Genomic DNA, 13,031 nt, shown 5'->3' on the forward strand with positions numbered 1-13,031 from the left:
GTAAAAATTTCCCATAAACCACATACCATCCCCACCCCATATTCCACTCTTCCCTTCCAATCGCTGACCACTGTCCATTTTGGAAAGCACATGCTTCCAAGTGTCTACAATACACATGCCTGATATTAAGGCATTTCTGTGGTTGATCCCTTCTGTGAAAAATGGGTTTGTGCTGTACCCACTGTCCTTCAAACTTGCTTGTTTCACTTCACAAATACCTTGTTTTGATCTTCCCACGTCAGCATATAGAGAGGCGCCTCATTCTTTATTACATGAGTCTGTTCTTCCATCTGTGAAATAAAGGGGTTGTGCTGGGTCTCTAAGGGCCCTTCCATTCTAATGTTCTGCATTCTGATCTTCTATTTTAAAAGGCAGTGCTAATGACTAAGTAATTGGATGTTTTTGTTTGTTTGTTTCCTAATGGAGTGTGAAGTGCTCTGACGGTAAATCAACAAAATATCTGTAGTGAGAGGCATTGGGAGGGTTACATGACTTACTGTTCCTTGCTCACCTTCTTGCACACAGCCTTGCATACGTTAACTACCCAATAAATATTTGTTGAGTGACTGCCACCACAGAGAGCTTTACTGAAGCGAGAAGATAGCACTGGCTCAGAGTCATTTCGCTTTTCCAAGAGACCTTGGGACACCCAGTGTACCTCTTAAAACCACCTTTATGTTCTAAGGAAGCCCAGAAAAGGTGCTATTTATTACATGTTCATACTATTAAATTTACCAGAGTGTATTGGTTTTTATTTTTTGGACCTAACCAAGTTTTTTTTGTGTGTGTGTGTGTGTGTGTGTGTGTATACTTTGCTCTATAATCATAAAATTTTAGATATACATAAGGGACAGTTGAGGCCATTTAATACAAACCTAATGACATATGAAATACATATGAATACAAATCCCTTATGATTATACAGTGGAAGTGAGAAATAGATTTAAGGGACTAGATCTGATAGACAGAGTGCCTGATGAACTATGGATGGAGGTTCGTGACATTGTACAGGAGACAGGGATCAAGACCTCCCCATGGAAAAGAAATGCAAAAAAGCAAAATGGCTGTCTGGGGAGACCTTACAAATAGCTGTGAAAAGGAGAGAAGTGAAAAGCAAAGGAGAAAAGGAAAGATATAAGCATCTGAATGCAGAGTTCCAAAGAATAGCAAGAAATGATAAGAAAGCCTTCCTCAGTGATCAATGCAAAGAAATAGAGGAAAACAACAGAATGGGAAAGACTAGACATCTCTTCAAGAAAATTAGAGATACCAAGGGAACATTTCATGCAAAGATGGGCTCGATAAAGGACAGAAATGGTATGGACTTAACAGAAGCAGAAGATATTAAAAACAGGTGGCAAGAATACACAGAAGAACTATACAAAAAAGATCTTCACCACCAAGATAATCACGATGGTGTGATCACTCACCTAGAGCCAGACATCTTGGAATGTGAAGTCAAGTGCGCCTTAGAAAGCATCACTACAAAAAAAGCTAGTGGAGGTGATGGAATTCCAGTTGAGCTATTTCAAATCCTGAAAGATGATGCTGTGAAAGTGCTGCCCTCAATATGCCAGCAAATTTGGAAAACTCAGCAGTGGCCACAGGACTGGAAAAGGTCAGTTTTCATTCCCATCCCAAAGAAAGGCAATGCCAAAGAATGCTCAAACTACCACACAATTGCACTAATCTCGCATGCTAGTAAAGTAATGCTCAAAATTCTCCAAGCCAGGCTTCAGCAATACATGAACCGTGAACTTACTGATGTTCAAGCTGGTTTTAGAAAAGGCAGAGGAACCAGAGATCAAATTGCCAACATCCGCTGGATCATCAAAAAAGCAAGAGTGTTTCAGAAAAACATCTATTTCTGCTTTATTGACTATGCCAAAGCCTTTCACTGTGTAGATCACAATAAACTGTGGAAAATTCTGAGAGAGATGGGAATACCAGACCACCTGACCTGCCTTTTGAAAAACCTGTATGCAGGTCAGGAAGCAACAGTTAGAACTGGACATAGAACAACAGACTGGTTCCAAATAGGAAAAGGAGTACGTCAAGGCTGTATACTGTCACCCTGCTTATTTAACTTATATGCACAGTACATCATGAGAAACGCTGGGCTTGAAGAAGCACAAGCTGGAATCAAGATTGCCAGGAGAAATATCAATAACCTCAGATATGCAGATGACACCACCCTTATGGCAGAAAGTGAAGAGGAACTAAAAAGCCTCTTGATGAAGGTGAAAGAGGAGAGTGAAAAAGTTGGCTTAAAGCTCAACATTCAGAAAACAAAGATCATGGCATTCGGTCCCATCACTTCATGGGAAATAGATGGGGAAACAGTGGAAACAGTGTCAGACTTTATTTTGGGGGGCTCCAAAGTCACTGCAGATGGTGACTGCAGCCATGAAATTAAAAGATGCTTACTCCTTGGAAGAAAAGTTATGACCAACTTAGATAGCGTATTCAAAAGCAGAGACATTACTTTGCCAACAAAGGTCTGTCTAGTCAAAGCTATGGTTTTTCCTGTGGTCATGTATGGATGTGAGAGTTGGACTGTGAAAAAAGCTGAGCACCGAAGAATAGATGGTTTTGAAGTGTGATGTTGGAGAAGACTCTTGAGCCTCCCTTGGACTGCAAGGAGATCCAACCAGTCCATTCTGAAGGAGATCAGCCCTGGGATTTCTTTGGAAGGATTGATGCTAAAGCTGAAACTCCAGTACTTTGGCCACCTCATGCGAAGAGTTGACTCACTGGAAAAGACTCTAATGCTGGGAGGGATTGGGGTAGGAGGAGAAGGGGATGACAGAGGATGAGATGGCTGGATGGCATCACTGACTCGATGGATGTGAATCTGAGTGAATTCCGGGAGTTGGTGATGGACAGGGAGGCCTGGCGTGCTGCGATTCATGGGGTTGCAAAGAGTCGGACATAACTGAGCGACTGAACTGAACTGAACTGAGCTGAATGACATATATGAAGTTCCTCTTTATTATACTCAGCCAATAGTCATCCAGGCTCTATTTGAGAGTCTCCAGTTATTCAGAACTGCACCTTGCAGTTCTGAAGGGAGGATGCCATCAGCAGGGCCATCCACAACATCAAAAACATGGGTACTGCTGAGAATTCTCTTTGATTGTCCTAAATCCACTAATTCTTTGAGTTTCGATGTTGGACTACTTATAAGCTCATCTGACACGCATTGCCAACTCCTGCTACTCCTTCTTATTGTCAAGTTTATCAGCTACTCATTTGGTCTTTTAGCAAACATACATTATAAGCATTAGGAGAAGCACTAGGAATCAACAGTAGCTAAAAATGTGGTCTATGCTTTCCCCCAATTTACAGTCTAGAAAGACAGATGTAAACCAATTAATATGCAAATGGACTGAAGCAACAATATACTACTCCTCCCCCTCCTGGGATTACAGAAGACTTTCTAGAAGAGGATAAATTTGCATGTAGGTCTTAAATAAGAAGAAATTGAGGGCCTTCAAAACTTCATGAGGTCCATGTTAATATACAAATATGCTAAAACAATAGCATTTTCCATATCTCAAAATCCAATAAACCTATCAGAATATGAAATTTGTTTGGCTTTAAATAACCTATTGGTAAACACCAAGTGTTTCTCTTTGGAATACTCACAAACCATCCTTTCAGAGATTAATTTTAGGTGTTGATTCAAACTCATTAATGTATCATTTATGGAATCTATAATTTTCCATCACACAATTAATTTTTCAACTCCAGTGATTATTTGGTACTTTGAAATTTCTCCTACATTTGCTGGATGCTGTTCATTTTTGCCATATTATAGGACTTGATTTAAAAATTGATTGTTTACAGTGATTATAGAAGTATATAGGTATGTCTTTTCTCTCATCCATCATCTATTGTTGGTTTTAATATTGAATTATTTGATACTAGATTCTTATTATGAAGCTTTTGTCCCAATTATAACATTATTCATAAAGGAAAATGAATCTACTTCACAATGATCCACATTAAGAAGCTGTTTTTAAGTTTTAATGCTAATTGCAATGCTCTTTCATACAAATAACAGAATATTCCACTTAAACACATTGATTTACATAAGCAAAAAGTTGAGAGGCACTGGCTTTAGGCGTGCCTTGGTCCAGCAACTCAAAGACATTATTGGAGCCCAGTGCATATGTCTTCCTTTCTTGGCTCTGCTTTCCTAGGTTTAGCTCCACATTTTGTAGACTTTTGTCTTATAACCCCCAGAGAGCTACCACATTCTCATCCAAAAGCAACTCGCAAAGAGATAGTCTACTTCAAACAAAAGTATTAGCACTTGTTTTAGTCTGAGTCCCTTTGCTGTCCAACTGAAACTATCACAATATTGTTAATCATCTGTAATCCAATACAAAATTCAGTTTTTTAAAAAAGAGAGACTATTCGCACCCAAATTCAGCTTTGGTGTTAGGGGCAATTAAATTTTGTTTGGTAATTGCTTTCCTGGGCGTTTAATAAGATTACCATTGTCAGTGTGCCCAGGAGAGCAGTGCTTTCTATTAATCATAAAGTAACAAATAGTACCAAAAAAAAAAAAAGTCTCAGCCCTATTTGATGTGAGTCCCCAACCCTGGCTACATGACTATGGTCAGAGAGTTGGGGTACACTAACTGCCCTAAACCAATCAGGGCACATGGCTGGAACTCAAGAGGGTTCACTCCTATGTAATCTCCATGACTGGAAACTTTGGAATATGGTTGGAGTGGGAAAGATGGAAATGGATGCCTAGAAGGCAACCAATGCATGTCTGATTTAAAATCAGCTCTCTCAATATTTTATATAAAGTAGATTTCTCATTCGGAGAAGGCAATGGCACCCCACTCCAGTACTCTTGCCTGGAAAATCCCATGGACGGAGGAGCCTGGCAGGCTGCAGTCCATGGGGTCGCTAAGGGTCAGACATGACTGAGTGACTTCACTTTCACTTTTCACTTGCATGCATTGGAGAAGGAAATGGCAACCCACTCCAGTGTTCTTGCCTTGAGAATCCCAGAGATGGGGGAGCCTGGTGGGCTGCTGTCTATGGGGTCGCACAGAGTCAGACACGACTGAAGTGACTTAGCAGCAGCAGCAGCAGAAGATTGCTCATTCATTCAACAAATGCATATTAAGTCTTTGCCTTAGACAAGACTGTGTGCTTTGATCTGTGGGGCCACAAGAATGAAAACTCCATCTTGACTCAAAGAACAATGATACTACATGATTAAGTTCTTGCCTTTTCTGCTCCCCCATTTTTCTTAGAAGCTAATGCTATTACTTCCATAAGAATAATCTTGCCTCAAAGTATCATCTATCTCCATGTAGTCCTTCATACTCAATACCATACCCCAAAACATTGGCAAAGTCACTGAGAAATATTTGGTTTCAATTTTTTAAAAAAAGACTATTTTCAAGTTTAATTTAAAAATAAAATAAAGCCACATTCTAAATTTTCAGCCAGAACTGTATGAACTGCATGCCCTAAGCAGACGAGTTTAAAAGCCAACCACCATGGGTATATTCTGAAAGATTTTATTGTTTAAGAGGCCAAGTGCCAATTAGGCAGCAGATGCCATGGCCAGCGGCTCTCCCCAGAGACTCCCCTGGGCAGCAGGTAAGGCAGTCACAGCTTGTGCCTGTTTTTCTAAAGAGAAATGTAGAACCTCCAAATTCTGGTCCACAGACCCCCTGCATGAGAATTACCTGAGAATAGTTATAATAACTATTCCTCAGCCTGACCCCAGATTTCTGAATCAGAAGAGTGGAGGATCTGTAATTTATCACACCCCACAGGGGCTTCTCATGCACTTAGGCCTGAGACCCCCTGATGCAAGTCTCCACAGCCTCATCCTCAGATTTTTCAGTGTGCCATGGACAAGAGGAGAAACCTTCATCCCAAGCAAGACTGGACATTCGTTAGCAAGACAAAGCCTGCACATAGCAGCCTGGAGGTGGGGTTGAACTAAGAGGCCATCAAAGCCCCCACCATTGGTTACTCATACCCGTGAGTTCTTTCCTACAAATACTGCGAAGTCATGGGCAGTGAACACGGTGGCACTGGCTCAGGGTCACAGCTGAGTGTCCAGGTTTGGCTCCTGGGTCCACATGCCTTCTTAAGGGACTCGAGGCTGTTAGAGGACATTGCTGCAGGGTCTGTTAAGAGCTGATGGATCTGGACTGGGCTTCGCATCACCCAGGACGTGGTTTTCACTTGGCATCTAGGGGAAGATTGTGTTACCAGAGGATGAGCCAAGTTTTTTTTAAAATTATTATTTTTTGGCTGCACTGGGTCTTCATTGCTTCACAAAGTTTTCTCTAGTTGTGGCAAGCGGGGGCTACTCTCTAGTTGCAGTGTGCAGGCTTGTCATTGAGGTGGCTTCTCTTGCTACAGATCACAGCCTCTAGAGTTGTGGCACATGGGCTGAGTTGCCCCACGGCACGTGGAATTTTCCTGGACTGAGGATCGAACCTGAGTCCCTTGCATTGGCCAGGCAGATTCTTAACCATAGGACTACCAAGGGAGTCCATGCTTTCTTACTCAAGAAAAACGGTTCTCTCAGTGAACTCTTGATTTCCCAATCTGCTTCAGATTTCTCGGGGAACAGGGATTCCTCTTCTCTACCCCCAGGTTTCCTAGTGACCATCCCCTCACCCCAGTCAAATAGCCTATTCCAGTGCTCGGGATTCTCTTCAGTGTGTAAGGGCCCAGGGTGGGGAAGAGCCTGGGACTGATTTGAAACATTGCCGTGGAAGCAGATTCCATCTTCTTGCCCCTTAGTGCACAGAATCACCCAAGAAGTGACATTTGTTACTGCATTCTGCTTGTGATGTGTGTTTGCTCAACAACAACAACAAAAATTCAAGAAACTACATTTTCAAGATTACGTGACATGTTTCAGTTACATTAAATGGGCCTCACAGATGTTTGTTTTGTTACAGCCAGTCTTGAGAAGGAGGGACAGGGACTGATGCTGAGATAGAGTCTAAGGCCCTATTTTTTTTTTTTTCCTATAGGTGCCATTGCAATTGGTTGTCATCTAATTATCTTTATAGAGACATAGAATCCAGATGGCTAACAGGCTTTGTCAGTTTCTGTTGCTTAGAACAGCACCAAGTAGATCTTGTAGCTCGCTGAGAAATGGTGATTGATTTCTGATGTGCGTAGCCCAGGGACCAGCAAGGAGAGGTGGCATCTCTGGCCTGAGGAGTTTGCAGGGACCCACCTCAAAGATACTCCTGGCTGGAGGAGAACAAATGGCTATTTCCATTTGTAAGATGGTGAGCAACCACACTTCTCTTTACTCAGAGAATCCCTAGAGTGTACAGCTATAGGCTGTAGTTTGTTGACACAGGAGAGGAACTGTCCCTTACATTTCCTCTCCTGTAACCTCTATAACTGTTAATAGCATCTCAATCTTGCCCTTTCCTCCATTCCATTTGCAATCAAGCCCTGCCAATCCTCCTTGGCAATCAACTCCCTTCTCATTTGCATTCTACCAGTGTTGTCCTGAGTTACACTTTAAAGATCTCCTTTACAGACAGTGAAAATACTCTTATCTTCTGTTTCCCTGGGCTTCCCATATGGCATTGGGATAAAGCATCCACCTGCCATTGCAAGAGATGCAAGAGACGTGGGTTCGATCACTGGGTTGGGAAGATCCCCTGTAGTAGGAAACGGCAACCCACTCCATTATCCTAGCCTGGAGAGCCTGGTGGGCTACAGCCCATGGGGTCACAAAGAGTCAGACATGACTGAGCAGCTAACACGTTCACTTTCACTTTACATGTGCCAAACACGGTTCAAAGCACTGAGCATCCCACTGTGGACAGAACCAAGTCCCTGTCCCCAAAGAGCTTATACTTTAGTTAAGGGAGACAGCACATCAAGTAAACAAATAGTGTGTTGATGGTGACGAGGACCGTGAAGAAACATGAAATGGTGTAAAAGGGAGCAGAGTGGGATGATGATGTGGAATTTTATTCCAAGCTGAGCAAGTCAGGGAAGGCCTGAATGAAGGAGCAGGGAGGGAGCCATCTAAACATCTTGGGAAAGAGCAATCCAGTTGGATGGAGTAGCAAGTGCAAAGGCCCTGAGGCACAGAAAAATAAAGCAGGGCTTTGGAGTCAAAAGGATCCATTTTAGCTTGATGCTCTGGGGCAGATATTTCCCTTCTAGGCACTTATTTCTTCATATAAAATTGAGAATCATATGTTCTTTCTTCTGAGCTCTTAAGAGGATTCAATACAACATTGTTCCTGGCATGTAACAGACACCTGATATGCTGGTTCCCTTCTCTTCTCCCTTCCCCTCCATTCATCCTCAAAGCCTCCAGGTAATGCTGACCGTGGTCTCTGTTTTATAGCTGGTGTTCAAATGTTTGCTGATATGAATTACAAAGGTTCGCATAGCTAAAAGTGCTTCTCTTATAACAGCTGTATTCTTTTTCTACCTTCAAGGGAGGCATTAAAAATGGTGTTCACAAAACCGTTCCAGCCATGCCCCCCACATATAACTGCTGGCTTCAAAGGGCGCTGGTGATAGGAGGATAAGAGGAGATAGGATTCTCTGGACATGGGTGCTATGATTTCTCGTGAGCTCTGTGATTCTAAGAGATGCCCTGTTTGGTTCCCTTTACACTCATTAACAGCAAAACCCTGCTGAAAAGCAGCTCATTGGTGTTGGGGTTGATCTGAGAGGAATAAAGGATTCCATGAAGGCTCTCTCATGATTTAAGGAGAGTGTGGACTCTACTGGGATTGTCAATAGAGTGTCCAAAACTGTTTCTCTATCTTTGGCCAATTCTTCCTCATGTTTCCTCCTATACAAGAAGCCTTCTCTGACCTGTCCCTTACACATGGCTACAGTTATTCCTAAGTGTCACAGGCACCATCATTAGCATGGGCAACCTAAGCTTAGAAATGGGATGAGTTAAAAATATCTATATGAGAGTTAGATGATTTCTTCTTTGTGAGTAAGCTGAGTGGTCTACCCCTAATTAGGTAAGAAAATAACCATTTTGAGCTGAATGCTTTGGGGAGCCATCGATACAAAATAAGTTCCATCATTTCTACCTCTGTTTCCACATGACTATCCCTTTCAATTAAAATTTTTTTTTATTTTTAGACCAAGAGTAAGCCAGAAATTTTCACTTCTCTTATTACATTTTCTAGAAAGACTTTATACAATTGAATTTTTTACCTTTTGTAGATGTATTTATGATATGATTCATAGATTTACTTAACATTAATTATTCCCTCTTCACTACTCTGAAGATAACATCAAGTAGGTTTGTTTTCAGCTCCCATTTCCATGAAAGTAAAACTTTAAGGTACATGCACAGGGTGGCTTTTCCTCTTAGGAAAAATAACCAAACTAGCTAAGCAGCAGAAAGCCACTCATCATAGTCTAATAAATCACAAATAATAGTCTGATAAATTATATTTCTGTATACAATTACCTGCTTTCCTCCATGCCCAAGCCAGAAAATCTGTCTTTTGTACAGGATATAAGAGAGTTGTTATTATTTAAGATACTGAAGGGCCCAAGAAAAAGGAATGACAATGGTTGGAAAATAGTTAAGGAGCTAAGAATCCATGGTGATGGGCAGGGCAAAAATGGAACTCATGAAAAAAGAAATGACTTGGAGCCTCATTCACTCACAGAATCAATTGTGTCTTTGTCTATAACTAACATTTCAGAGAATGCCACTTGTCTTCTAAGGCCATTCTTTCCCTGGTATTCTCATCAGCATTGAGACGGAGGGATCCTATTATGTGATCTTACTACTTAGGTACTCACAAGTAGAATTTCATCTTTAAAATTGTCAAAAGAATTTTAGTTTTATCTAGTCTTCCAAGAAAGCTATAACATGAACAATGCCAGTAAGAATTATGAAACTAAATTGTCCTTATGAGAATTTTAAAAAATCAATTTTGCCAGTTTATATTCATTGTGACTCATTTCCATATAAATGATCTGACTTGATTCTGTCTAAAAATGGGTATCTCCTTTGTTTTTTGGTTGAGATATTTGTAGTTCTTGAAAGGTAGTTAGGTTGAGCTATTTGAAGCCGTGTCGGTATGTGCTGGTTGTTTTTTTTTTTTTTTTTTTAATTATAATTCTCTCTTTTTCTGTTTGGCAGTGTATCAGTTACAACAAGAGGCCCCTCGTCCCAAGAGGATCATTTGTCCTGGGGAGGTCAGTACTCAGCTATTTCCAATACACCTCATTAAATATGATGAATGGTCAGCACTGTGTTCATATTGGAGAGCCTTCAGATTTACTGAGAGTTGATTTCTATTAATGTTTAAGTGTCATCAGATTTAACATCTAAATAATCTATATTTTGAAATCAAGTGTTATTTGAAAAATACTAACTTGTAATCAGAAGTCTTACATTTTTCACCACTGCAAAGGTAATTAAGCATCTTTTTGTAAACTCCCCAAAATGTGAATTCTGTTTTTTCTTTGCTCCTGCAATTTGATACTTTTATCACTTTTTTTTTTTATTATGAAATGCTTCCAGCAGAGAAAATGCAGAGAATGATAAATATCTGGACACTCTCAACACCCATATTTAGCAAACCTCTATGCTTTGTCATATTAAAAAAAAAAATCCCTATGAGAAGAGTGACTGGGTTTTTATTCTTGGAGATAAGCTTAAAAATATATTGACTCATAAAAATGCTTCCTAGCCACAGAACTTTCCCTGGCCTGCCTTTACTTGTCAGTTCTCTTATCATCTGGGATGCCAGCCAGATTGGAAAGGCAAGATGAAGGCTCTGTTTTCTGGTTTTATGCTGACCAGTTGCTTTAATAGCCAGACTAAAATCCTTCAAACAAAGGTCTATGGGTCCTTGCTTGTTTCTGTTAGTATGATTTTGCTTAAATAGAGAGTAGCAAATTTCTTTTAAAGCATCACATCTGCCTGATCGGGGGAAAGACTCTTAATTCCAATAACCTTGAGAGTCATCCTTAACATCAGGACTTTCTGGCAGACTGACTAGATCTGCTTTTGAATCTGTATCAAAGACTTAGATACATATGTACCCACAACCAGAGCCAACTTACTACTGTTTCATAAACGCTTCTACAGGAAGTCTTACTTCTGTGGAAGGGCACTGAAGTTCATCAAGTAGTCTGAATTTTAATAGAGTGAATACTCTCATCCCAGGAGTATCGCTTGGGAGGAGAAAATATTTGATCTGAAAGGAAAAATTCAGAATGAGATCAGATCTTTATTTGGTGGTACGGTCTTTTCTGTCACTTACCCTGCTGACTGATGTCCCTTGGTTTTTCAGTAATATCCAAATAAGAGAAGATTGGGATAAATAATAGAATTTTTTAATGAGAAGTTTTAATTAGGGTATTTTGGGTGGGCACTAAGAAACAAGTTATTTAAAATTCCTTCAGTCCTACTTCATACTTGATACTACTACTTTATAGTATACTTTATACTAAGTACTTTATAAAGTATACTTTATACTTAGTATTTTGCCATTAGAAAAAAAGTATAACCATGTATAGGGAGTTAGAGAACTTTAAATGTCTATGAAAAGAATGTTTTTGAACTTAGAATTCAACAGAAGTCTCTTCCTCACTCAGTTGCACTGATTCTTTGTGACCTTTTGGACTGTAACCCACCAGGTTCCTCTGGCCATGGAATTCTCCAGGCAAGAATACTGGAATTGGTTGCTATGCCCTCCTTTAGGAGATCTTCCTGACCCAGGGATTTAACCCTAGTCTTCTGTGTCTCCTGCATTGTAGGCAGATTCTTTACCCACTGAGCCACTAGGGAGGCCCACATCTCTTCCTAGAGTTATTAACAAAAAGTCTACTGGCAAAGTCTGGCACCAGAACTTGTAACCCAAGGAGATAGTAAATGTTCATTTGTTCATTTATTTTATACATGTGTATTGTATATAATATAGAGGGAGCCTACTCTGTTCTGACTTTCATCTAGGTGTTGGGAATACAGCAAAGAACTTGGCTATTGGTATCTTGAGTGTTTTATTAATTGTATGTAATTAAAGGTATATTTAAGGTATTATCTGTGTAGGGGGGTATAAAAGAGAGAAAGAAAGAGAGAATAGAAAGAAAGAAAGAATCCAAGCTCTTCTTTGTTTCTCAAAATCTTGGAATCATGTCCATCATCCTGTAAGCCAGGTAGAATGTTAGCAGTGGAGATGGGTGGATTCAGATTAGCTTCATGAAGGCTCTTCACAGAGTTCCGCTGAAACTCTTCAGACATCCAGCGGGCCGAGGGTCCACTGCCTGTTTCTTTAATGTCACACTTGCATTGGAAGGGAGTGCCCCAGAGGCCTTAGCAGAGCAGAACTGTGTGCCACAAGCCACCGCCACCTGCTATGACTGAAGGATTTGGCTCACGTGCAGCTGTCTTCTTCCTTCACTCTTGTCCTCTAAACCAAGCTTTTCACCTTTTGACATTTATCAATCTGATTCATTAATAAGTTATGTCGGTGGATGCTGGAATCTTAGGTAACTTTGCCCCTAAGAATTCCAAATCTTATTTCTGGCAGGAAACCAAACGCGAAATGGATGTTCATCGGCTCTGTTTCCTCAGCAGGTGGTGTGGGGCCCATCCGGTCAGGCAGGTGTCAGGCGATAAAGGGCCTAATGTGCTGGAGCGACAGGTGCTGCTGAGATGAGTGCCAGTGTAGCTTCAGAGCCCTTTGTCCTTCCATGCAAATAATTCCTGCACACACTGCTCAGTCTCCCAGGACTTGGCCTCCTCCTAGTGAAGGCCCTTCTTGGATGCTGGTGAAGCCATTGCTTCTGCTGCAGAGGATGTTTGAGCAGACAGCTCTGTGCCTTGTAGTACACCTGTGTGCTCAGGGGATGTGCCTAATGAAGACAGAAAGCCTTTCGGCTTGAGTGTGTGGCCAGAGAGACTGAAGCTTTGTTAACATATTTACATAAAACCATAAAAGCTGTTTCCTTTGAAAACCCTTCTCCCGTCAGCCACCTTGTCCCTGGCATGTCACCCTGGGCGT

General features: G+C 40.9%; 1 protein-coding gene across 1 annotated transcript in view; it reads left to right on the forward strand.

Annotated features, from left to right (window-relative positions):
* CHN2 (chimerin 2) overlaps positions 1-13,031 on the forward strand; it is a 340,146-nt gene that overhangs the window by 162,569 nt on the left and 164,546 nt on the right. The window contains exon 3 of the mRNA XM_018047100.1: positions 10,160-10,215. Within this exon, the coding sequence (XP_017902589.1) occupies positions 10,160-10,215 (56 nt within the window). The remainder of the gene's footprint in view (positions 1-10,159; positions 10,216-13,031) is intronic.

Source organism: Capra hircus, chromosome 4, assembly GCF_001704415.2.
Source record: "Capra hircus breed San Clemente chromosome 4, ASM170441v1, whole genome shotgun sequence".
In the NCBI taxonomy this organism is placed as follows: domain Eukaryota; kingdom Metazoa; phylum Chordata; class Mammalia; order Artiodactyla; family Bovidae; genus Capra; species Capra hircus.